This window comes from Lotus japonicus, chromosome 3 (genome assembly GCF_012489685.1).
Source record: "Lotus japonicus ecotype B-129 chromosome 3, LjGifu_v1.2".
Taxonomy (NCBI): domain Eukaryota; kingdom Viridiplantae; phylum Streptophyta; class Magnoliopsida; order Fabales; family Fabaceae; genus Lotus; species Lotus japonicus.
In genome coordinates, this window is record NC_080043.1 from 66,924,433 (window position 1) to 66,952,231 (window position 27,799).

The 27,799-nt window shown below is 36.6% G+C and overlaps 1 protein-coding gene across 2 annotated transcripts; it reads left to right on the top strand.

Moving 5' to 3' along the window:
• The first annotated feature begins 1,707 nt into the window (after nucleotides 1-1,707).
• Nucleotides 1,708-27,799, top strand: LOC130745398 (DNA-directed RNA polymerase I subunit 2). Of its 2 annotated transcripts, XM_057597612.1 has the most exons (27): nucleotides 1,708-1,993; nucleotides 2,110-2,192; nucleotides 2,286-2,405; nucleotides 2,960-3,036; nucleotides 10,150-10,213; nucleotides 10,422-10,492; nucleotides 11,518-11,595; nucleotides 11,720-11,765; nucleotides 11,891-12,071; nucleotides 12,151-12,203; nucleotides 12,692-12,765; nucleotides 12,918-13,035; nucleotides 17,386-17,461; nucleotides 17,730-17,845; nucleotides 18,506-18,633; nucleotides 18,728-18,807; nucleotides 20,557-20,798; nucleotides 20,878-21,042; nucleotides 21,153-21,317; nucleotides 21,409-21,483; nucleotides 21,689-21,792; nucleotides 21,873-21,948; nucleotides 22,779-22,898; nucleotides 22,978-23,118; nucleotides 25,371-25,583; nucleotides 26,431-26,682; nucleotides 27,066-27,799. In XM_057597612.1, exons 1-27 carry the CDS (start codon nucleotides 1,828-1,830, stop codon nucleotides 27,477-27,479), a joined length of 3,498 nt encoding a protein of 1,165 aa, XP_057453595.1. In that variant the 5' UTR covers nucleotides 1,708-1,827; the 3' UTR covers nucleotides 27,480-27,799. The 2 variants fall into 2 exon arrangements, with proteins under 2 accessions (XP_057453595.1, XP_057453596.1); XM_057597613.1 differs by lacking the exons at nucleotides 1,708-1,993; nucleotides 2,110-2,192; nucleotides 2,286-2,405 and having other exon boundaries at nucleotides 2,987-3,032.

The following is a 27,799-nucleotide window of genomic DNA, read 5'->3' on the forward strand; positions in this document are numbered from 1 at the left end:
AAGATGAATTTATTGAATCAAATTAATTTTCACTCCTCACACCCTAAACGTAAAACTTGTTGCTGCTGGTTATGGGATCAAGAAGTTGCAGATTATGTTAACCATTGTTGATGACCTTGTATCTGTGGACTTCAGCATAGCCATTTTCAAGCGGCTGACTAGTCCTTTTATTTGACAAGCCTCTATCTCCCACCCCCTTTCGTCATTTGTGTCTAGTTTGCATTTGAATGGTGGCTTTTTGTTTCTAGAAATTATGTACGAGTAAAAGATTGTTCCCTCAAATATTATTCTTGAAAACTATTGATGGGTTTCCATTTAATTGTGGCCACGACCACTTGATTTGATTTTTGTTGGCTCAAGCTGAGAATGAAACGAAGTACAGAATGAGGCGTGAACGTGGCTTAGAGAAAGAAGAGGGTTATGTTCTGTGAAAGATAAAATGTTGTTGATAATTACAACCGTGCCATTAATGAAAGATGAAAGAACAGCCTCTTCTCCGTGTTTTGATGTTTATGAAACAAGAATTAAAAATTAAAAAACAAAAACAATTTTTTCCAGCAATGATATATACACACCTCATTTTTTAAACACTTCATTTCCACTTATTTTTGTTTATATCCCTCTCATCTTATCATCTAGTACATCTCATAATTTCTCTCTCTTACTTTTTCTTTTCTTCCTATCTCTCTCCTCCTCCACCTCTCTCCACCTCATTTTTGAGGTGTCAACCTATAATTATTCATTTTTTCTGTTATGGTTTTTCTGTTTTAAAAACAAAAAAATAGGAAACTGTTTTTAAATCATTTATGAGAAAACAATTTTATCAAGCAAGTTTTTTTGTTTTTAAATTTTATAAAATAGAAAACTGTTTTTAAAAACAGAAATCAAACAGGCCCCAAGACTTCAGACTCTTACACCTGAGTTTTTAAATTCACTTAGAACTTCTGGTCTCTCTAATCACAAGATCTAATTGAAAATTGGTACACCAATCATGTTGATGAGAATTTAGACCAATCTGAAGGATTATGCAATCGCACAAGAATGATTGTTACACACCTTTCAAATCATGTTATTGGAGCTAAGGAAATCTCTGGAAAGAACAAGGGAGTTGTGACTCACATTACTAGAATGTGTGTGTCCCCATCTCAATCACCATGCCCTTTTAAACTTGTAAGGAGACAATTCCCCATAATTGTCTCATATGCTATGACTATCAACAAGTCACAGGCCAATCACTAGCTAATGCTAGAGTGTATTTGCCTAAGCCGGTGATTAGCCATGGTCAATTGTACGTGGCCTTTTCTAGAGTTCAAAGTAAATAAGGATTGAAGATCTTAATTCATGACAGTGAAGGAAAATCCTTAAACCCAACTACTAATGTCGTGTTCAAGGAGATCTTTCAAAATTTACAGTAGGTGAGTCTTTAACTATATATATATTATATATTGTTTGGGAACAAACCATTCCATATAATTTTTTTTTCAGGTTTTTGTTATATATCATAAAAATTCCATATGAGTATTAAAAACACAATCTTACAAAAAATGCTATATTGGAAGTGTCTATCCTTTTGGGCTTTTGTGACCCATTGTTTTGGGCCAGTCTAAAAACCATACAAACTACTAAAAAAAAAACACAAAAAAGCAGCACTTCCGACCAAAAAAACAAAACCCTCAACACCATATAAAATCATAAACCCCGCTTCAACCCTCTTCTTTCTGCTTTCTCTTACGGCGTCGCCTCCATCCTCTTCATCTCAGAACCCAAACCACCACCCAAACGACACCGTTCTACTCCCCTCACCTTCAAACCCTACCTTCCCCAAAGATGGTTGTAAAACCAGGTTCGGTTCCAGACTTGGAGCCACTGCGGGAGCTCTTGAAGCCTCACATAGAGTCCTTCGATTACATGGCTGATGCTGGATTGGAAATCATGTTCCGCCATATCAAACCCATCGAAGTTCTCGACTCCGCGACATCCACGAAGCTCAGAGATATCCTTTTTGTTGAAAAATTTGCATTTTAATTTTCTTACTTAGCTTTGAATGAATTTAATTGAAGTTGCTATTTGGATTGAATTGGTGTTTGTACTACTTAACCTGGATCTTACTCTGGTTGGATAACCCGATGGTGTATCCGCCTCAGAAGGAGGGGTTTTCGAGGACCATGAAGTCGGCCTTACTTCCTTTTGAAGCAAGTTTTCAAGTTTCATGATTTAGTATTCAGAATGTTGTTGTTTTGATAGGGATTTTTTTTAACTCATTGTGTGCTTTTTTCTTCGAGCAGTGCAGACAGGCGAAAATTTCATATACAGGGAAGTTTACAGCTGATGTTTGCTTTCAATATAATGATGGGCCTGTGATAAGAGAAAATTTGAATCTTGGGCAGCTACCCATAATGCTACAGGTCTCATTTTTTTTTTTTTACCTTTTGTTTGGATTTATAACAATTATTGGTATGTTATGGTTTTGTCTGTGAAAGTAACCAATGCATTCGGGAATCATTATTTATCCTCATAAGTTTCCTACTGCCACAAAGCTTTAACCTCATTATTTGCTTGCTATTTTATACTCCAATCCAACCTTAAAATTTATCATTGCTTTGATTCTAAGTTCATAATATTAGGTCGTTCAATTTCAATCAATTTGAATGTGTTTAAATGGAATTTTATATTATTTTCGCTCATATGCTGTTATAAAAGTTTGTGTCTTATATTGATAACTCAGTTTGTTTCTTTATTAATTTTTGACTCTGTTCTAGTATATTTCATTTTCCTATTTTCTTGCTATCTTGACAAACTCATCAGCATAATTTACAATGACTTACAACTTTTGCATTACTACATAATGGTTGTTTTGACTACTACTGTGATACGAAGTAGGAACTATGTTAAAAGCAGCATTATCTAATTTCATTGTTATTGTGAATTATTCATATTCATTCACCTCAACCAATTGCAGTCAAAACTATGCAACTTGAGTGGTGCTGATCCCCGAAAACTTGTGTCCTACAAGGAAGAAGCATCAGAAATGGGTGGGTATGTAGTTTAACCCTATCTATGCCACTTAATAATATATGATGTTGGTTAATTTGGTTTTTCCTGTTAGAAATATAAAAATCACTACCCCAATTTTTTTTCAAATCGAGTATTATACTATGAAGCATTGACTTCGAACAGATATCGGACACAACAACACAAACACGGCGACACGACTAACACTCAAAAGTAAGACACTGGTAAAACACTTACATATATATATATATATATGCACACATATATATAGCAAAATATCATAACACAAAACAACTCCCTATGCCCTGTGCCAATGAGCTTCGAAAAATTTAGAGACTCATTTTACATAGTAAGCACTTTCTCTAAAAAAGATAGAGCTAATCTATCTAATGGCTTTTACCTCTTTCTAGATCATCTTCATTGAAAGAAGTAGACTCCAGCTCCGGGTCATCAAATGATAAATTAGCAACTTGAAGATTTTAAATTTCATCAAGTGATCCAAACTCATCTCCCGTTAGTTTTACAGTATGAGAGATATTTTATTCTTTGACTTGAAAAAAGGTAATATCAATGTACGACAATTGTCCAACCAACGAGAGGTTTCAGTTTCAAGTGTTCCACAAGTGTGAAGCCAACAAGAGGTGTCGGCTTCAAGTTTCTGAGCCATGTGTCGGTGTCATTTTGGTGTCCGACCCGAGACACTCCTCTTGCAACAAAGGTTATATATAGGCTTTGTCCACCATTGAACAAAATAAATGACTCACAAGGTGGAAGAGTTTTCTTAATTTTAACACATATAAGGGGTATTTGTAAATAATGTTACCTTTTATTACTAGTAAAAACATGGTTTATGAGTGAGCTAATTTGCTCATATATCTAATATTATTTATACTTATTATAATAAAGATAAAAATTATGTTCACACCAGTGTTGTCAATAGCGCGCTATATCGCCATAGCGATAGCGGTGCCTAGTGGCCCTTGGCGGTTCCGTTCCTAGTTGTTGCGTAGCGGTCCAGTTCAGTGTAGCTGCTGTTGCAGCACTAACATGGAGGAAATAGCAGCCATAGCGGCCAAATAGTGCGGCACTATTTGGTGGAATTGATAAAAAGCCAAAAACAACCCATGAAAAGTTCATGTTTGAGCATGTGGGGAAGGCATTTCAGGGTTTATGCTTGGGAAACATATTGAAAATAGTCTAGTTTGAGGAGGATGAGGTGGAAGTGAGACTTAAACCTTTATTGTTACCCAAAAACTTATTGTTTTTACTTCTTAGACGGTTTAGTTTAGGAAATAGAAACTTCCTCTTGGGTTTTTTGAAACACTAAACCTCTTGGTTACCTGGACTTAGTTTGTGCTTCTATTTTTGTTCAAGACACCTATATGTATGTAGTTATCAAATAAACCATATAAAAGTTTCAGCGTAGTGGCCATCCTGCTATGCGCTATAGCGCAATAATAATTTTTGTGGTCTGCCGCTACGCCCTGCTATCCGAGATTGACAACACTGGTCCACACCTTAAATTCACCCGTACTCGTAAAGAGATAAGAATATAAGAGAGAAATAAATAAGTAAGTTTGTGTTTGTATTTGAGTTACTTTCAACTTGAAAGTACTTTCAACTCAATGAAAGAAATTGTTACTTCTACTTTTGGTGTCTTGTAATGTGTGCACTGTGCAAAGTTCGTTAGATGCATTTGAACTGAAATTCAAACATAGATGTTAGGAAAAGAAGAGAGATACATGAAGAGAATTGTGAGTGAAAATTGGATGGAAGAGAAAGTGGAGTGTATGAAAACCCTTTTATTAATTCTGCAAGGTTCATGGAGAAGTTTCCATTTATTTTCTACAAGCTCACAAGGCTTGTGTAATTTAATTTCATGGTAGTTGAATCGTGAATCAGGAGACCTATTTTCTGACTCGTGAGTAGTATCGCTTTATGTATCATACGATACAGATACAAAAAATAAGTCATAAATGATAATATACAGTATGTCACATGATAAACTTCAAAATAATCTAAGATGACAAAGTGCAAGTGTTTATCCCCTCCAAAAAAACACCAATAACTTAATAATAATCTAACAAATCAAATCACTCTTGGATGTTTTTTTGGCTGTCGAGCCCTTTTGTTGCGAAGGTGAGCTTCAAACGTGAATGTAAAAAGTGAAAATTGAAACATGAAGCATGAACTGAAGGATTTAGGTTGAAGTAGTGAAGAGGTGAACCCTAAATGATATGCAACAGATGGGTTGACTCTCTCTGCCCATTTTTATTTTTTTAAAGAACGTAAAAAAGTACCAGAAAAAGCAGAATTGGTCGAACTCGACCCGTTTCTGCTCCTGGTGCTGAATCGGGGATTCATCTTGGAATCACGATTCATAAGATTCCCGATTCGATTCGTACGGTTCACCAACGATTCAAGCAACAGATAGATACACACCACCGGTTTATATCGCCAAGTCGCCAACCCATAAAAGCGTATTGTATCGCGAAATGGATCTGTGATTCTGTGAATCGTACGATTCTTACTACACTGTTTAATTTATTTTAGCATAAAATATATTTTTAAGGACAGTGTTGTCAAATCGCGATCGCGGAAAATCGCGGTGAGGCAAAAATCCGCTATTTCGTTTCGCGGATCGCGTCGCGGGCAAATAGCGGTTACCGCATAGCGGTTAAAATAAGTACAATATTATACAAAAAAACAGCTAAAAACAACATCATTTTAACTCAAAGTCTCAAAACAACATAATTCAAGGCTGTCCAACAGCTCAAAACAGATAACAAAAGTACTTAAAACAACACAATTTTAACGCAAGTCTCAAAAGAACATAATTCAAGGCTGCCCAGCAGCTCAAAACAAATAACAGAAGTACTTAAAACAACAAAATTTAAACTGAAGCCTCAAAACAGTAAAGGTAATGCAACAAAAGTCAATTCTACTCGTTATCCTCTTCCTCCTCCCCAGAATTTTCATCATCCACTTCATCAGAAAGTGAAACATATCCATCAGCTTCTATTTCAGAGTCCTCCAAATCATTATCTGAAATCTCTTCTTCTTCATCTTCAATAACAATCGGCTCTTTTCCGTTCTTGGAAGCAGTAGCACCTTTCTTCTTCTTAGATGAATTACCTGCAGCAGTTGTGACCTCTTTTCTCTTTCTAGTTCCTCGCCTAGTGTTAGTACTAGGCTCTCCAATTCCCGAAGCTTTGTAAACAACATCCCAAGTGAGGTCGTCCTCCGGAAATACCCTATCATTTCCAGCATCATCTCCATCCTCTTCCATTGTCCCCACTAGCCATTCATTGCTCTCATCAATGTCATCCAAGGAGATAGGGTCCAACTCATCTCTAATATTGTACCTTCTTACTAGTGCTTGATTATACTTGACAAACACCAAGTCCTCAAGTCTCTTATGCTCAAGCTTATTTCTTTTCTTTGTATGAATCTATAAAGATGATAAGGTAATAAAATTAAAATCTAAACTAAAGTAGAGTTGATAAAAGTTAGCAAGTACAAGAATAAATATTAGCAAATAGTAGAGTTGATTAGTTGAAGAGCTTACTTGCTCAAACACACTCCAATTCCGTTCACATCCTGAAGCACTGCAAGTCAAACTTAAAATCTTTATTGCCAACTTTGTCAAATTTGGTGTTGACTGTCCATACATTCTCCACCATTGAGCTACAAAAGCATAAGTTCAAAATCCAATTATAAGTCAAATGTTATGCAATCCAAATGCATTAACAATTTAACATATAAAGATATTCAATTCTGCTCACCTGGTGCAATTGTGCCCCTTTGTTCAATTGCAAACTTGCTTCCAAACATACCACCACCAGATTTGTAAATTGGTAGCTCGGTGAGTATCTTCTTCCTTAGCTCATCAGTAGGTGACAACCTTTCTACACAATCATAGACTCCTTTCTGCACCTCAAAATCATAGTCCAATTCTGAATCATTGTAGTAGTACTCTGGGTTTAGGAAGTGGCCAGCAGCATGCAATGGTCGATGTAGTTGGCTATTCCACCTATTGTCTATGATGTCCCAGATTTTTTGATATTTGCTTTTGTCATCACGAAGGGAAGCTCTGATTGCTTCTTTGGCCTTATCCATAGCCTCATAGATATAACCCATAGCGGGTTTCTTCTCGCTGTCCACTAAGCGTAGTACACGTACCAATGGACCCATGACCTTGAGTGTATGGAAAAAAAGAGAGTGAAAAAACAGTTTCAGATTTGAAAAAAATAGAAAAACTGAAAAACAGAAACAGTAAAATGTGAAAAAAATAGAAAAACAAAAACAGCAAAATTACCTTTAATATAAAACACACACTGTTCCAGAAAGAGTTCATCAAAACGGTTTTTGTGGCTTGCTTTCCTTTTGGCTCGTTGGACAGCTTGTTATTTGTCCAAGTGTGTGACACAAACATCTCCCTCAATTTCCCCTTCTCCTTCCGCAATCTTTTCAATGTAAGATAGGATGTTGCAAATCTTGTAACAGCATGCCTTACCAATTCTCTTTTCTTGGTATAGTACCTCAACAAGCTCAATGTACTAGTGTGACCGTAAATGAAACCAACAAGTGATATGGCTCTTTGAATTGTTTTCTTTATGAGAGGAATCTTCCCAATGTCTTCCAACATTAAATCTATGCAGTGAGCTGCACATGGTGTCCAATATAAGTTGGGTCTTTTTTCTTCTAGCATCTTTCCCGCACTCACATAGTTGCTGCCATTGTCAGTTATAACCTGAACTACATTCTCTTCCCCAACCTCATCAATTATGGAGTCAAGCAGCTCAAATAGTTTCTCACCAGTTTTCACATAATCAGAGGCATCAACCGATTTAAGAAACATTGTTCCAGCTGAACAATTCACCATGAAGTTAATAATTGATCTTTGTTTTCTATCAGTCCATGCATCGGACATAATAGAGCAACCAAATCTTTTCCATTGCTCCTTCTGGCCCTTCAACAAATTCTCAGTGTAGTGTACCTCCTTTGCAAGAAGTGGAACCCTTATGTCATGATATGAAGGCGGTTTTAAATGAGGTCCGAAGCTTCCAACAGCCGCAAGCATGTCACGAAAGCTTTGCAACTTAACCATGTTAAAAGACAAGCCTGCTTGATACCAAAAGCGGGCAATATACTGATGAACTCTTGCTGTAGACTCCTTATCACATGAGGCTCTGATGCTTTCCTGCCTTAACTTCTCATTCTTCTTCTTTGCAATGGCACTTTCTGGTTTTTGGAGGTACATATCAATCTGGCCCTTCAGAACCTTTTTATTTTTATTTTCTCTAGTTGCAATCTCCAGCCCTTCATCCATAGCACGTTCCTCATCACTATCACCACGGAGGCAGTCATCATCAAGAAGATTAAGGCGAACCCTTTCATATGCTTCGCTGTCTTTCTTTTTCTTGTCATTCAAAATTGCCCACAGTTCATCTCGAACTTCTTTCGGGCACTTAGGACAAGGTGCAACATTCCCTGGCTTAGCCATCAAGTGCTCCTTCATTCTTGTAATTCCCCCCTTCGTCATTTTACCACAAAAATTACAAATACAGCGGCTGGTATCATGCGCATCATATGGCTTACAAAACTTCCAGCCAGGATCAGCTCTTTGAGGTACTTCAGGGGTTGCATTGGAACCTTGTGCAGCCATGGTTCTGAGTTTTCAAAATAAAACAGTACATGTAAGAGATAAGATTACCTAAGAGATAAGTTAAGAGAAAAGGAAGAAGAAACAATGGAAAACAGAGCATGAGTTTTGAAATTTGAACAGAGAAGAAAACTGTGATTCTGTGAAACAGGAAGATATTATAAGTTTAGTAAAGGAAGAAACAATGGAAAACAGAGCATGAGTTTTGAAATTTGAACAGAGAAGTAAACTGTGAGTCTGTGATTCTGTGAAACAGGAAGATATTATAAGTTTAGTAAAGGAAGAAACAATGGAAAACAGAGCATGAGTTTTGAACAAAAATAAAAGAAAAAGAGAAGAGAAGATGACTGTTAAAGGAGGAAAAACATTGAAAAACAGAGAAGAAAACCGTGAAACAGGGTAGAGGAGGAAGAAACAATGAAAAACAGAGTATACGTTTTCAACAAAAAACAGAGGAATAGGATGCGGAAAACGATCTACTCACCATAAAGCAGAAACTCTGAGAAGGTTTGCTTGCAAGTTGCAACCGTGCTGCAGAGTCAGAGTGTAGTCTCTGAGAAGTGAGAACCAGAGAGAAATCAGAGAATTTGAAAGAGAGGAGAGGAGAGTTGAAGCGTTAATATAGAGAGTAGTTATTAGGGAATTAGGGTAATTAATGGGAATAGACGGTGGCCCATTATATTCCTTATTTAAAATCCTAAAAACTAGCCAGAAAACGTTTGAATTCCTAAAAATCCGTTATTTCCGTTTCTGGCATAACGCCGCTATGGCGTTCGCGGCCGCGATCGCGATTATCGCGGTGGCCGCGATGTAGCGGCATAACGATTGCGGTGAGGCAAAATCCCGCTACGCTATAGCGGGTCGCGGCCGCTATAGCCGCTATTTAACAACACTGTTTAAGGATGAATTACAATGTTAGTTTTTAGCAAAAAATATGGCATTAAGTGTGAAAAACTAATTCAAAATGCATAAAGAAAAACTTGAATTTTTTTAATACTGTAAAAAAAGTAAGTGCTGTCCCTTCAAATATTTTCTTCAATATCCGCCCTGGACATGGTATAAGAGCCTGTACAGGCTACAACTGGTGGTTAGGGGTTGTATGTAATATAATATGTTGTTGATGATCCAGCTTTATTTATTTTATTCTTTTACAGAAGCCTTCCTCTTAGTGTTAATGTGTACAATACAAATGATTATGAGAATAAAATCACATAAGTACACATCACAACTAAAACGTATACTAAAAAATATGCAGTTAATAACAGAAATGGATTTGATATTACTATAGATTTAAGTCAGTGCTACAATGCCAAACTAACATAGCAGTTCTATTGGAAAGCTTGATTTGAGAAACATTTTTATTGGGTTTTGTAAGCATTATTTACTTTTCTTGTTCTGTTGCTTTGCTTTCCCAGTATTTTGTTTATGTAGTTGACTGATGATTGCTTTATTAAACATTATTTGTTTTTCAGTTACTTCATCTTGAATGGCCTTGAGAGAGTCATTCGACTATTAATTTTGCCAAAAAGGAACTATGTAAGAATTCTTTTTCTTATGCACATACTTCTGTGTCAATGTGCTAGATTAGTTGTTCACTTTATTTCTGCATGATTTAATTTTTTTTATACTAATCAAGGAATAACTTGATTTCTGGGGCCAATAGCATGTTTTAAGACTAGTCATGGATTTCTCAAGCCCTTGTTCAAGCTTATTAATTTGATCTCTGGTTCCTTAAATTTTGTAGCCCATGAGTACAGTACGGAATTCATTTAGTCAGCGGCGGGAGGGATATACTGATAAAGCAGTTGTAATAAGGTTTGTTCTATCTGTAATAGTGCTATATTTAATGATTGAAATATTATGGATAATAGTGTCTTGCATGTTTATGTATGCAAGGCTTATGACAATGCTATGATACTAAATGGCTAGACATCTGAAAACTGTATCAGCCCCTTTGGGCCTCTATTGAACACAGAACTAGGGTTTTGAATCTGATTACTCTAGGACCAACTCGAGACTGAAAATAATTCTAATATTTGATGATGTATTACATGATTCTTAATATGGAAAACTAAGAGAAGCAGAAAACAGGAAGGAAAACTGATTCTGTTATTATGATTCAATCACTTGATACAATAGACTATGTATAGCCAGCTCCAATAACTGCCTACGCTAACAACAGCAACTATCAACATGTGTAAGATAACTGAGAGCTGAAGTAGCAATAACAAACCCTCAGCAGAGAGTACATCTAACATAATACGACCAAGACACAACTCTAATAATATTTATATGAAAGATTTCCTAGTCAATGCCTAAGTAGGGAAGCTATAATATTGAAAATGGGAGAAATGTAAATGAGAACATGCTGGCAAATATATTTGCTGTTTAGTACAATTAACTAAAAGAGTGGCTAGCTAGGTTCAAAGATAGTTCAGAGTTTGGACTAATTAATCTTTCTTTTTATCTCAATTTAAAACATGTTCAACTGAATATCATTGTTATCGTTCCTCCTAGAGAAGTTGGAAATTTAATGTAAATATTTGATTGCATGCTTTTCTGTATGTATGGAATTAGACATCTAAAGCATGTTGCTCTGCAGTAGTCTGCTTATATGGTAATTGGAAGAGGTTGGAATTGATGTTGAGTAATTGCCCAAAACGTTTAATGCTTTCAGATCTAAATTTTATATCTGCATGGACATTGAACCTGTTTTCTCATAATGACTCTTAGAAATTCGTCTTTTTAATGCTCAAGGAAATATGATTTCTTTGATGTTTGACTCCTCATTTTTCGACACTTCATGCTTCCATTCATCGTTTTATATTTTAATTGTTCAGGTGTGTAAGAGCTGATCAATCCTCACTAACCGTAAAATTGTATTACCTTCGTAATGACAGTGCAAGACTTGGTTTCTGGTAAGATGTCTGGGTGATTTGAAGGACCTAACTGAAACTATCTTCCATAGTCCCATTTTACTTCATAGAAAGTGTTGATGATTTTAGATGTAGACTGATTTTTCATGATGATCTCATCTTGCAGGGTAAAAGGGAGGGAGTACTTGCTTCCCGTAGGCATTGTTTTGAAGGTAATTATTGCTGAGATTCTTTTTCCAGTGCTTTCTTATTATATGTTCCTCTTGTATCCCCTTTATTTTCCCAGTGTTTGGTTGTATAAAGATTTACTTTTGGTGCTAATGATAATATGTAACAGGCCCTCATTGACACCAGTGACCTTGAAATTCGTACAAATTTGAAAAGCTGCTACAATGAGAAGTATGAAAAGGGAAAGGGTGCTGTTGGAACCCAGCGTGTTGACGATAGGGCAAGAATGATAATAGAGGAAGTTCGACAGTTGTCTCTTTTCACTCGCCTTCAATGTCTAAATTATATCGGTACTTAATGTGGCACTCTTAAATACTTTGGTAGATCAATTTGTGTACTTTTGTATTAATTCTTACATTTTAAATTCAGGAGAGCATTTCCAACCTATTCTGACTGAACTTAAAAATGACAGCTATGATACCGTAAGTCTTATTCTGTCATTATATTAAGACTAAAACATCTTTCTTACTAAATTGTGCCACTCTCTCCTCTATTTTGAAAATTACATTCACTTCTCAGTGTGTGCTACACTCTAGCCCAACTGAATTTGAATCTTTGATTCAATTTGTTTATCCTCGTTGCAACTCTCGGTTTCATTAGCAGCTTGTTTTGAAACCCCACTTTGAGACTTTATAAGAAGTTCCCACAATAAAGGGATGTTCAAAACTTCATATCATTCTATCAAGTCTCAAAAGTGGCTTGTTTAGTTAAAAATGGACTGACGTGCACCATGTTTTATCTTACGTGAAGGTAGTGTAGTGTAGTTTTTAAAAATCGAGAAGAGGGCAGTATAATTTAAGGATCTTTTAGGTTTGGGAGAGTGTAATTAACTCTATTTCTTTAATTGGAGGACAGGTTTTAATTCCCCTTATTTCTGTATGGTGATTTCATGAGTTTGTTTGTTTTCTAGGTGGCCAAGGCAGTTCTAAAGGACTACGTGTTTGTTCATCTGGATGATAATTTTGACAAGTTCAATCTGCTCATGTTAGCCTCTTGCTTTTTTCTTATGCTGTGATGATTTTGAATAATTAGTTAGTCTATATTGTTTCTTACGAGCAAAAAATCATTTTGATAGATGGTCTGTGTACTGTTTCCTCACGTTTTTTTATTGGCCCCTTCTTTCTTCCTCCCTTTAGCTTCATGCTGCAGAAACTTTTCTCACTTGTAGATGGTACGTCAGTGTTGGACAACCCTGATTCTTTACAAAATCAGGAGGTTTTACTCCCTGGACATCTGATTACACTTTATCTTAAGGTAGAAAGCTTGTAACCTTTTTTCATAATATATTTATCTTCATCTGTAGTAATAAGAGAACATGTTTTCCAAATTGTGAATCTGATTAATTTTACTCATAGTTCGATCTCATGATGTTGAAGGCATATATTTACTAGCTCTGATACAATATCTCTTTCCTCTGTGTCGAAACTCGAAAGAATACAATTAATCTGTTTTTTTTCGGTCCCATTTTGCATTTGGAAATTGGCCTTATTAGATTGAGAATTTGAGATGTAATGAAATCTGATTGTGTTGATTGTATTTAGTAGTGTTACAGACACACACACACACACACATATATATATATAGAGAGAGAGAAAGGTGGAAGTTACAGAAGAGGCAGTTGTAAGTGCCACAGCTAACTAACAATCACTAATAGAACATTAACTAACTGAAATCGACTAGTATCCTGCACAAACAGGTGTATGCTAATACTATGTACTCAAATCTGCCTTAATTTCGAGTTTAGAATGGAGTTGTGCTTTGAATTGGTTAAATTCCTTATAAAAAAAGTAACTAGATAAAATCACCCCCAATTCTTAACCCTGACCCTAAAACTTTCTATTCCAAGAAGCAAGAATTAAGAGGTGGACTTCGTAGTTTGATCTCCACACTTTACAGCCATGACCAATATTTGATGTAACAGCCTCAGCCACCTATGGTTGATACTTTGATTTCTGTCTCTGTTAGTCACAATTACTGCTACCTTTTAATTGCCACCTCTACTACTGCTGCAACCTTTGGTAATTCTGTAGAGGCTTCACCACTGCAATCAAACTTCTGCCACCTGTGCCTTATTAATTGTTATTCCGTGACTGTGATAGGGCCAGAGTGTAGTTACTTAGAATCGTTATGTTTGGGAGGTTAATGATGTTAAGACTTGAGAGGTAAAGATTTAACTTAAATATGAGGAGAGGGAAGAAGAGGGGACATTCAGATTTGTTTGCATTGGGAACTGAGAATTAGCTCCATTGTAAAAATGGGGAACCCTTTGTGAAAGGGGCAAACCTTGAAAGGAGAAATTCTCTCCTAAGGTCTCTGTTTCTATTCTGTCAATAAAACCAAACTCCACAGCATTATTATTTCTCTTTCTTGTCTCTCTTTTTCTCATCACTCTTCCTCCCTCCCTCTCCCTTTCTATCTCTCTCTCTAACAACCCTGAGGCCAGATTTTTTTTCTAGGTGCCAAGTTCTAGCACTTTCGTTGTGACTTGTATCTACTGCTGCTATCAGCCTATGACATATACCCTACAACCATAATAAAATATTAATTTGGTTATTTATATTTACTTGAAAAGTATGGGTGAAGATATAATTTTAAAAATCATGACATACGCCCAACAAATGCTGACAACCAAAGCCTTTTCCTAAGTTACCTGGATCAGATGAGCTGATGTTGTCCAATCATAAATCATGTCTAATGGCAAACTATTTAAATCCAAATTCTTCTCAATGTTTCACACTTTCACCTATAGTTTTCCCTTATCTTCCTCTACCTTTAATTATTGGTATATCCTTCAATTGATTCACCCTCCTCCTTACTGGTGCATCTACAAATCTCTTCACACATGTCCAAGCCTCCTAAGAAACTCTGCCATCTTTCCCACAATAGGTGCCATTCTTCATTCTCACTAATACTTCCATCGTAACAATCTCATTTGGGCAACACTTGTAGGCTCTTTCCATCTAATATTTTCCCCATACACATTACATGTCTTGTAAATTTGTGCTAAAATCTTCCCTAAAGCTTGACCATACATACAACGAAACAAATTTTTTTTGAAGCAAAAGATATATATTATTGAATAAGATTTCATGAGAATAACCCTCTTAGGAGTATGACATAACCAACAAACCCAACCAAACAAACCCACCCTAAAGGCCACACCTAGGACACGTGCCTCGTTAAAACCTTCCTAGGAAATACCTAGGGGGAAAACCCTAGAGAAGGAAAAAGAGTACATCTCCTAAATGTGCCTTTGAAACTCCCTAAGCAAAAACCTGACCAATAAGACATAAAAACCAAAATCTAACCAAAATAATTCAACAAAAACAACCCTAACAACACCACTGAAACAAACAAGGCGAAAGGAAAACAACCCAAACCACAAAAAACTAAAGCCTCACGAGGGCCCATACTTATCAGGGTGAATACGCCTGAGATGCTGCACACAACCTTCAATGGCATCCTCATCAGAACCATCCCAAACAAGACCTAACTCTTTGCCAACCGTCCACATCTTCTGAGCGCGCTCATAAACACAATCCTGGGACTGAGAAGGAGACATACCCACAGGATCCACCCTACCTGACACAGTGTCAGATACACCTGATGCCTCTCCAACATTAGAGCCAACAACCTGAAACCTTTGTTTTTTCCTTCCCCTCTTAGCAACTTTCCTAGGCCTGTCTCTTTTTCTCCCAACAGAAAAACCTGGGCCCTTAGAGGGCTCCTTCTCCAGAGAAGGAATACGGGAAAGAGACTCAAACCTTGAGAAAATCACATTGGAATCACCGAGGGAATAGGGTGGTCCGACACACGACGCTGATCAAGTGAAACCTCAGGAGCCTCCAAAAATGCCGCCTCAAAGCTACCATAATCATGAACTAACTCGAGGTCAGAACCAACAGCTAGTCCACCACTCAAACCTGTATCCACCGGACACAAAAGCGCACCAGAAGACCCACCACGAAGAACTTCATCAGGAATAGACAAAGTACCACGCCTCTCAAAAGACGCATAGTCCCCACGCCGTAAAGCATCAGTTCTCGCCTCAAAATCCTTCAAAACAGCATAGGTAGCCAAACCTCCATAGGTAGTCCAATCCATAATATCCAACACGACAGAAGATTCAGGCCCGACATAAAACTTTACCTCACCATCAATGATAAACTGATACGAATCACCTACTCCTCAGACCAAACGCAAATCAACAGTAGACTTTTCGAACAAATCCAAAAACGAAGAATCCTCATACTCATTCATCGATGAGTCGCCCCCGATGTCAAACACAACAGACATCTCATTATTAGGGATTTCAGAAACACATGCACTAACACAAGTTTCTGGGAAAAGAATATCATCTGGAATCCGCTCTGGTAGAACCCAAGGCCTAAGCTCTGTACACACGACTGCATCTCCAACAGGGACCGACAAAGAAGGAACACCAAAACCACATGACTCACCCTGTTTATCCCTAACAGACTCCACCATATTCACACCAACAAACCCAGAATCTGCCGCAACCAAAGCTGACACGTTCTCCACCTCCATCACAGTAGGCTCCGCCTCCAACACCATAGGAGTAGAGGATCGATTGCGCTGGCTACTGAAAGGAAATCGAGCCATAGACACAGAGATACGAGCACCACCCATGAACCGCCCATGCTCCGTTGAGATCGCCTCCAAGGCAGACGACGAATGTGAGAATCGCACGAAACCAAACCGTGAATTCCCCCCGCGCTTTGGCCTCTGTTGAACATAAACAGAAATCAGTCTACCATAAGGAGAAAACACATCTCTTACCTCATTATATGTCACCGTTACCGAAATTCCGTCGAGGAACAACGTGGATGAATGACGATGATGAACATCTTGATGATGTTGTTTGGCTCTGCCATGATCAAAACGCTCCCCATCAATGCCAACAAAACCTTCACCCACATCAATGTCGGTTCTATCAATACATTGCAATTCCTTGCGCCGTACATCGGAACCAGAAAAACCATCGAAACAATAATAATAGAATTGGAAAAAAAAACATTTTCTGATTCTTTGTGTAACCCAGACACAGATTTTGAATTTATAATATTTCCAATTTTGAATTGGAATTGTAATTGTCTGGTCAAGTCTTAAATGGATTTGCAGTGTCTTCTTCCCTCGAGAACATAACTATTTGATTCTTAGAGAATACATGAGTTTCATTACAGAGGGACCTTCTCTATAAGTCCTGTACAAAAGCTGTGTCTTTCTTTCTACAAACATAATACAGTCTTATTCCTATAAATCTTGTAATATCATATTCATATAAGCTTTTAGTTTCATTGCCCTTTACTATGTCATGCGGTCATCTAATTTTCCCCCATCACTTAATGTCAGTTGCTCTTTTGTGATGTGTAGAAAATGGAATACTGTGTTCTTTGTATCTGGCATTTATTATCATCTGCCTAGGGTGCTTGTTTTTAAAAACTTTTGCATTTGCCTTTGTGTTGTCATTTTTATCATTTTTTCTTTTCTTTTCAAACAGACATACATACTGTCACAGATGTAATGAAACTTGAGTCTTTTATGTTTTTGATGATTTCTTGCATATGTTGTTGTGGATCCTAGGAAAAACTAGAAGATTGGTTGCAAAGTGGAAAAGATGAGATGAAGAGAAAAAGCGGGACGTTTGATTTCAGTGAAAGTATGTAGATATTTATTTTCTGGCTTTTTAAACATGTTATTTCCTTGAGTTCTGATTTTGTTCTGTATGCTTAATTTTTTTTTTTGTTTATGTTAACTGCTGTAGATGTTATTTTGTGGATTCTGGAGTAATTACGAGACAATAATTAATTTAGTGGTTTTTCCTTTTGTTATTTCATTTTTTTTGATGCGGTATCCGATACCTAGGTTGATGATGCTTATGGTAAATAATTCTTATCATTACATTGTTTGCTTCTTTGGTATTACAGTTTTTGTAGTTAAGAAGTGTTTTGATAAAACTCCAGCAAGAGCTATCAGTACATCAATTGAGAATATGTTGAAAACTGGAAGATTGGTTACCAACACAGGTCTGGATCTGCAGCAGGTATTGACATGCCATTGCTTAGTTAAATTATATATCTGTCTGTATATTCCATGCTGCTAATTTTCTTTTGTTTCTAAGATTGTAAAAAATATTACCATTACACTTCAAAGACATTGAATATAATTAGATGATTGTTTGTATTCCATGACTTCACTTGCCATGACACTTAATTACATGTACCTTGTGTATTCCTTGTATTTTTTGTCATGATCAATCCATATTGTATAATCATAACTCATGTAGATATTATATTCCATTCAGCAGTACATTTTAATAAGGGTAAAATACAAACACCCCATTTGTGATTTTGGAAAAAAATCGTTCTGTGATTCAAAACAAGTTGATTTTTTCTTCATATCGTGCAGTGTAATGAAAAATTAATCTCTTGTGCATATGCAGAGCACACAGTTTGATAGGTTGAAGGAGTTGAGTTGTTGCATTTTTTCTGATTATTTCCTCCTCCTGCAAGGAGGTTCTCTTAGAATGACCAACAATTGATAGGTGTTTCTTGCATTTTAGCCTAAGGAAAATATTTTAAACTGAATTAATCAAATTTTATATTAATTATGCCAAGATTGTTTGGTTAATTGCTTTAACGCTCTTGTTTTTGTTGCATTGATGCCTTTATGAATTATTCATGAACTCTTTATGCCTAATCAGAGGGCGGGCTATACAGTTCAGGCTGATAGACTGAACTACTTGCGCTTCCTCTCACATTTTCGTGCTGTTCATCGAGGGGCCTCATTTGCTGGACTCCGTACTACAACTGTGCGGAAGCTGTTGCCTGAGTCAGTACAATTTTACATAATCAGCAGACCACATGATCTTATTATAATGTACATACCTATTTACAGTGTATCATCTAATCTTTTTTATGAATAGATCTTGGGGTTTTCTTTGCCCTGTCCACACACCTGATGGGGAGCCCTGTGGATTGTTGAATCATATGACTTGCACTTGTAGTAAGTATTGTTCTTTCCCCCTCCCATGTCCATTTCATTTGTCTTCCCCACTTAAAAATTGTTAAAAATTGCAAGATATTCACTGATATTTGTGGGACGCTTATCAGTAACTAAAATGACAATTATGAATGTAATAGGTTTTCACAGACATAAAGTTTATTTCTCAATTTATTTTAGCCAAAATTAGAGAACTGTAATTCTTGGTTAAAAAATACATCACAGAGGAACAACCAGCAAATCTTAAAATTTAAATACCGTTACTGTATCGCTAGATTTCGTTGTGAAAGACCTATTGCAATCTATTTCGCCGATAAATGAATGATGTTGAAGGATTTGCTATTTTTTAATGAATAACCATTTATTGACTTGATTAAACTTTTAAGGGCTTAAAATTACAAATATTTTCACATTTTAGAATTTCTACTTTTTATATTATATGCATGCCCAAATGGACTGTGGATGAAGTCTTAAAATAAACAATGTAATTCAAATTGACATCCGCCTGTACTTGTTGCAACTTTGTCACTGTGCTTGAAATCCTGGTGGATATTGCCCATAGAAACATAATTTCCGGGTAGTTTTGAGAAGTTTGTCTAATATCCATTGTCTTAGATGACATGCATTCTGAGTTTTGTTTAATACATGTGAGGACTAAAACTACAACTTCCAATGCAGATGAGAATTATATACAGTGAAAGTGGTTTTATATTGTTCCTATCATATTTAGTATGATACAAAAGGGAATGTATACTTTATGATGCCATGGAGATTGTGCCTCAATCATAGCCGGTGTTACCTAGAATTCCTTGTGCGATCATATAAATATGCTTTGCATCAAATTTCCCCTCGGGTTGATTTATCAAATATGTGTCATGGTAATTTGGTTTGTCATGTGGAGAGAAAATGGGAGGATGAAAAGTGGTGAAGATATTAGGTTACACTGTATGAGTATGTGCAGAGTTACACTTTAGTATTGCTGACTGTACTAACAGTCAGCACTAGGTTTGTTATGCTGAGTTGGCATTTCTGTTAGGCTAGGCGGTTATGCTTAGCTGGCTAACTGAATCTGTTAGAGTTCTGTTAGAATGCTTGTTAAGCTTGTTGAGCAAGCTATAGAGTTCTATATAAGCTGTAATCAAACTCTTGTATCTTCAGCTTTTCAATAATCAATGATAAACACTTTTCACAATTCTGAGTTTATCTAACAGAAGAGTTTGAAGAAGATAAAAGGATTGATTTTACACATCATTTGGATGGAGAGAAATGAAATAAAGAACTTTGAGAACATCTTTCTTGTGTGGGGGTGGAAACAGAGGAGACTGAAAATTTATTTGTTAAATGACTTTTATATCCTTGTAATTTAATGGTGGGCAGGTGAGGAAACAAGTAAAATTTTCATATCAACATTTGCTTCCCCCTCTTTACTATTTTATTCCCCTAAGTGGGAAGAAATTTGTGTGGCCCAAGATATATATATATATATATATATATATATATATATATTTTCTCTCCCCATTTTGGAGGTGGGCCACAAGACTGATGTAAACAAAGATGGCATATTCCTTCATCTAAATAACATGGGCTAAGTATATTAAGTCTTACTGTCTAAGTAATGCTAATCTTCAATTATTTTTGTTTGGTAAAATATTCACAAATTACATGAGATAATTTTTATTGATTAGCAAGATTACTCATTGTTCATTGTAATACAACAATTATAGCTCACTGTTCTTTTCTTCTCTATTTCAGGGATTACGTCATATTTTGACTCCCAAGGAAGCATTAAAGATTATTTTAAAATTAAAATATCTATCCTCGATATTTTAGTTGACAGTGGAATGACACAATTAGTGCCAAAGCTACTTCTACCTGGCCCACCTGAAGTTCTTACTGTTCTTTTAGATGGTTGCATTGTTGGTTGTATCCCTTCTGGTGAAGTTGAGAAAATTGTGGCTCACATTCGAGAATTAAAAGTGTCATCTTCTGCAATGGTTTGTTTTTGTCAAATTTACTTTGCTTGCATGATAATATATTCCTTCCTTGATATTGACTTAAAATCATGTGATGCAGATTCCTGATGATCTCGAAGTGGGATATGTTCCTTTGAGCATGGGTGGAGCATATCCTGGTCTCTACCTCTTCACTTCTCCTTCAAGATTTGTTCGGCCAGTGAGAAATATATCAATTCTTTCCAATGAAAACAAAAACATTGAACTCATTGGACCATTTGAACAGGTCAATATTGATTTTTTTTGTGCATAATATAATTGTCTGCAATTATTCAAGTATAATGGAGATGAGTACTTTCAATTCCGGATAAGTGTTTATTTACTTTTTTTTTCCAGGTTTTTATGGAGATACGATGTCCTGATGGTGGAGATGGTGGAAGAAAGAGTTCATTTCCTGCAACTCATGAGGAAATTCATCCAACAGGAATGCTTAGTGTAGTTGCTAATCTTACGCCATGGTCAGATCATAATCAGAGTCCACGAAATATGTATCAGTGTCAGGTTCTATAATATTTTAAATTTGGTCTTGCCGTCTCGATGTGTAAATCTGCTTCAGGTATAGATTTTTATAGTGTGGGTGTTTATGGTGCAGATGGCAAAGCAAACAATGGCATTCTCGTCACAAACAATTCAGCATCGTGCTGATCAAAAGTTATATCATCTTCAGGTTTGTTCAAATATACTTTATTGAAATTTGATTTGCCCTCTGTTCCAAATAGATACAGATTCGGTCTTTTAATGTTGGAAACCCAATCTGAGAATGGCCATATTAATTGGTCTTGTAAGTTATATCCTTTACATCTGAAATAGCATTACCTACACTTTTCCTACCCTTAGACTGTTATAAGCAGAATATTTTGTGACATTTTCAGACTCCCCAAACTCCCATCGTTCGCACAAGCACATATACCAAATACAACATTGATGAATATCCAACAGGCACAAATGCTATAGTTGCAGTTCTGGCATATACAGGGTAACTGCTTTAATGGAAGCAACTGCAGTTTTTTACTTTCTGTGTGCTATTTACGAATATCCTTTATTAATGGATTACAGATATGATATGGAGGATGCCATGATTCTAAATAAGTCATCAGTAGAACGTGGAATGTTTCACGGACAAATTTATCAGGTTTGATGCCTTAACATGAATGATTAAGCTTTCTTGATTTGGATGCATGCCATTTTTACTTTCTTATGACACTATATTGTGAGATGCTATGACTTTATTGTTCATTTTGAAGTTAAGTTTGCTCTAATTGGTTCTCTTTTGATTGAAACTACGCTGTTGCTCTAAGCTTACCACCATCTTTTGTATAGTTTTAGTATCATCCTAGAACCTTGTTATGGGTTACCTTGGATATCTATTCTATGATCCTGTTTTGTATGGCTTATACTGTGATCCTTGGCTTCTTACTCTGGTAATTCAGGAGATTTTTCTCCTGAGCCCCATTTCTAGGCAATGGCAAGAGTCGCATGACCATTGATCTCTTCATATATCTGTCCTTGTTTTTCTAACAAAATTATGTAGGTACGAGGTATTTATGATTGAATCTATTAGGCTATGTAATCACTTTTAGGTTTGGCCCAGATCAGTCTTTATGCTCTTTCTGAGAGAGAGAGAGAGAGAGAGAGAGAGAGAGAGAGAGAGGGAGGGAGGGAGAAGCATGTGCTGTAAACTGTGTCAAAGTACTCTATGGATGACTGAATATATAATTATGAATATTCAGGTCTTAGTTTCCCAATTTTGTGTGTACTATGAACCCCCGGCCTTACTAATCATATGTACAGTTAAGTTAGATCAATTATGGATCCAATGTTTTTGTAACTTTATTTCTCTTGTTTTTGTATTGCCATAGTATGCTTATCTTGACTTTTTCTGTTGTTTCCATTGGACTTATAGATAATGTTTCCTGCTGTGAATTCTGAGTCTAAACTTGCTTCTATGTATTGTTTTGGCAGACTGAAACTGTTGACTTGACTGAACAAGGCAGCAGGTCTGACCCATCTTCAAGAATGTTCAGAAAAAGTAACATAGAGAAGTCCAAGCTTGATTCAGATGGACTTCCACATGTTGGTCAGGTTTGCCTTCATCTCCCCATCTCTCTTTTCTCTTGACTTCAACTTCGCTTTAAAAAAAATCTTCATGCATGACTTTCAGATGATACGGCCAGATGAACCCTACTGTAGCATTTATAATGCTTCAACGAGTTCCACGCACACCTTAAAAAAAAAGGGTTCTGAACCTGTTTATGTTGACTATGTTGCTGTTGATGTAAAAAACAAGAAGGACCTTCAAAAGGTGAGCAATGAATTTTATTATAATTTTCTTCTTTGTTGTAATGATTTTTTATTAGAAGAAATAACAATATAAGTTGGTTTTACTTCTAAGCACAAGATGGTCTTGTCTATGAATGAACCATGTTATTTATATCTTTGTTCTTTGGTGCCCCATTTATTTCTCCTTGGAGTTCCTTTACATTTTGATATGCAAAGAACTGGAGAGATTTATTATACCAATTATTTTTTTCTGTCTTGTTATCCTATTGTTAATACGGTATAGGGGTGGTATTTTAGCCTCTCTGTCACCCTAGGATGCGCGGTCATGATACCGGGTACGGGTACATTATTTTCAATAAATTTTAGGTACCGGTAAGTTAGTTTGAGTGTCTGTGCGTGTGTGTGTGTGTATTGGAGTATATCTAGAGAGAGGTTTTTTATGTGAGAGGAACAATTTATAACCTTTGGATTAAAAACCAATTGCTAAGATTAAAACATTCTAAAAAAACCTCACGTGCCTTTTACACTTGTTGTCTCTCTCCCTACCTTGTGCGAAGTAACGTGCCTCCCTTTTTGTTTGTAAACCCTTGTTTCTAATTCTTCCCACCACAATCTCAACGTGTCATCGTTATTCTGGCAAAAATTCCTTTTCTTCATCTTCTCTTCTTCCTTTCATTTGTTTGGCCACATTTCACCTTGCCTTCCAATATCAGATTCAATATCTTAAATCCCAACCAGGTATCAAATGATGAAGAAGGACTCGGATAAAGTGGAGTGAAGGATTGGATCTACCCGAGTCAAGAAGGAGCCTGGGCTTATTGTTTCATACTTTCTTTTCACTCTTTGGAAGATATTTTTTCTGTTGCAGCAAATGTATTTGCCCTTTTTCCCGATAATTTTCCTGTTGGAAGATTCCAATCAGTTGTGCCATTTTGATTTTCAGCAGTTATTGGGTTTTTTCTTGTTCGAAGACTTCTTGAAAAGTTTGAGAGGAAAATGATTATAGTCAAACCTCATTTTGATTTACTGAGTTGATAATGAATTTTTGTGAGAACTGCAAGAACGAGAACAGCATATTGAAGAAGAAGAAGAAGAAGAAGAAGAAGAAGAAGAAGAAGAAGAAGAAGAAGAAGAAGAAGAAGAAGAAACAAGGGTTTATGAAAAGGGAGCACCTTCGCACCAGCGGTGGAAAGAAGGATGATGTCACATTCGAAGAGACACATGAGGTTTTTTTAGATTGTTTTAATCCTAGCCATTTGTTTTAATCCAAAGGTTAGAAATAGCCCCTCTCACCCTCACATGAAAAACCTCCTCTCTCTAGATAAAACCTCCATAGTTTTAATTGAAGAATCAAGGGAAGCAGTAGATTCGAAACTAGAGGTTAGGAGGAGGACTTTGAAATCCAAGGGGTTTAGATTTAGCAGATGCAGAGCAGAGTATATGCATTGTTATTTTAGTAAGACTGATGTTGGAGGTAATATGGAAGTCAAAACTGGAAACGACACCATACCACTAGTTTCACAGTTAAGCTACCTTGGATCGAAGATAATGGAGAAATTGACAAAGATGTTACACAAAGTGGAGTCAAGTACGCACTGCGCACCCACAAAGTACCCACCATCTACCCGTTTGTTTTTGTTTGGAAATACTTTTGGGTACGTACCCACCCGTACCAGGTGCGGGTATTCAGACATTTTTTTAGTAGTGTGCTTAAGAGCTGTCGCTACTCGCTTGAATGTTTTTCCATTTTAAATAAGATTTTCCTTTCTATAATATATAAAACAGCAATTGAATGCGTTAATTTGGTTTGTTCATTTGTCACGACTCTCGAGGGTCTGAGTTATTAAAGTATCTATTTTTAGTTTTTTACTCATTTTGGATAACTTTTTTCATTTGTCCCCCACAGTCCACACTGCATAATCCTGACTGTTAAAAATGTTGTTACAACAATATATGTGGAAGAATAGAAGCTAACCATATACTCAGAATAGGTTGATTTGATTAGTAATGTTATCAAGTGTCAGCCATGGCGGAATCTCATGGCGGATTTTTGGCTCTTCGCCATGGCTGATATCCCACCATAATCCGCCATCATATTATTTGCCAAATAAGGCGGGTTTTTGCTCTCCGCCATAGGCTCCCGTCCGCCATTAACAACACTATTTGATTAGCCAGTTTGATATATTTATTTATCGGGCTGGTAGTTCTCTTTTAAGTTTTTACTATTTTGTTTGATCTGTTAATTTTGGCTCATGCTTATTGTTAATGGAGCAGGTTAATATTCGTTTTCGACATCCGCGGAACCCGGTGATTGGTGATAAATTTAGTAGTAGGCATGGACAGAAAGGTGTTTGCTCTCAGTTGTGGCCAGATGTTGATATGCCATTTTGTGGAACTACTGGGATGCGCCCAGATCTCATTATCAATCCTCATGCATTTCCTTCTCGGATGACAATTGCCATGCTTCTGGAATCTGTTGCTGCTAAGGTACTAAAATTAGATATAATATGTGAAGATACAAGATAACATGGTATGTAGCCCTTGAAGAGAGGTAGAGGGCCAAAAAGAACGTGGGAAGATATTGTTAAAGATGATCTTATTATATAATATCCCTCATGATCTGATCTTTTATCGAGCTCAATGGCGTAGTATGATCCATATAGCCGACCCCACTTAGTATGATATTGCTCTTGTTGTTGTCGACAAGTAATAACTATCTCTCATTTCTATGTTGTCTTAATTTTTTCCCTGAAGATCATTTTGTCCGAGGCTTTTACCTATTATGGGTTATGATGTTTTTATTATGTCAGGAACAATGAAGCATTATATACTTACACTTCAAAATGGATACTGCTTTAGTGCCGGGCATGTATCATGTCAGATATTCTTATACTTTGTTACGGTTAACCGTGGTTAGGTAGTTAGAAAGTTGTTAATAGTTTGTTCAGTTTGTTAGTTTGTTGAGTTTGTTGAGTAACAGCAGTGTATATAAGCTGTGAAAAGCCATTGTAATATTCATGATTGCAGATGAATAAACTACTTCTTCTATTCTCTCTCTGATTCTCTCCTGTTCTTCCCTCTTTCTACCCTAATCCTAACATACTTCTGGCTTTCATATTGAAATTATTTTGTGAATTTTGTGTGTGTGCAAGTGGGATGCCGCAAAGGTTCAATAAAATACTTATAAAACATTGGTATCTTTATGTTAATATAATGTGTGTCAATTTAAAATGGTGTATCTAAGCCTTGCTATATCTTTGTTTATTGCATCTGGGTTAGGATATTAGGAAGTTAGGGAAAGGTCTAAAGCTTTTATGATAATTTCTTCTTGCAGGGAGGTAGCCTACATGGAGAATTTGTAAATGCAACTCCATTTCGTGGTTCAGTGAAGAAAGATAATGGGGAATCTGAAAAGTCAGGTTTGCTCCTTGATGATCTTGGTCAAATGCTAAGAGAAAAGGGATTTAACTATCATGGTTTAGAGGTTCTGTACAGTGGGGTTTACGGGAAAGAATTAACATGCGAGATATTCATTGGACCTGTTTATTATCAGCGGCTACGCCACATGGTTTCAGACAAATTTCAGGTGGACAACTTTTTCGCTCTTTTGCCTTCCTATAGCACTAGCAATCAGCAAATAATACTCATCCATACTTTCTGTGTTATTTGGTTTTAACTTAGTATGATTTATGTTTGGCCTTTTGAACCTGAAAAAGAAGTTCATTTCTTGAGTTAACTTCTGTCTATCCCAATCTTTTGCTTGGACGGTTTTAATTAGCTTTCAAAATAGAAATGGTTGGTGACTGGTGGCTTTTCTGGATTAGAGTACTGATTTCTATGCTACTACTTTGTTCAGATTGTTTTAGATATTCCTATAGAAGGGGTCAGCGGTTAGGTGTGATCTTCTCTGGTGCTAATTACTGATCTGCATCGTTTGTTGTTTCATACCGAGTGCTCTTTCTGTTACAGGTTCGATCTACCGGCACAGTTGACCAGGTTACACGGCAGCCAATAAAAGGACGAAAGCGTGGTGGTGGGATCCGATTTGGTGAAATGGAACGCGACTCTCTACTCGCACATGGTGCTGCATATCTTCTTCATGATAGGCTGCACACTTGTTCTGATTATCACATTGCTGATGTATGTTCCCTTTGTGGAAGCATGCTTGCAACATCATTTATCCAGCCTCAGAAGCTTCCGAGGCGCGAGATTGGTGGGCTGCCCCCAAGAAAAGCTCCGAAAAAGGTCATCTGTCATGCTTGCCAAACCAGTAAAGGCATGGAGACAGTTGCCATGCCCTATGTGTTTAGATATTTGGCAGCTGAGTTTGCAGCAATGAACATTAAAATGACTCTTAAACTAAATAATGGAGCTAGCGCCTGATATATATGAGTTGAGAGTATAGTGGATGTGTTAAGATTATGATTTTGCATGAACTTGAATGTCTAATGGAGAGCTCAAATGAGCCATGCATACATCTTAGTGCGACGATGCAGAATGCAATTTGAATTGTTGGCTGGTTTTAACAGTTTCAGATAGATGGACAAGCATGAGGTTCATCCATGTTGTCATGTAGAATTAGTCATTTATTTAATGGATTCAGAAGATGGGAGGAGATAGATAGGTTATGTAATATTGGCATGTAAAATGTGTGGTAACATTGAGTTTTGATGAAAGTTACTTAAATGGTTTGAGCACTGTTA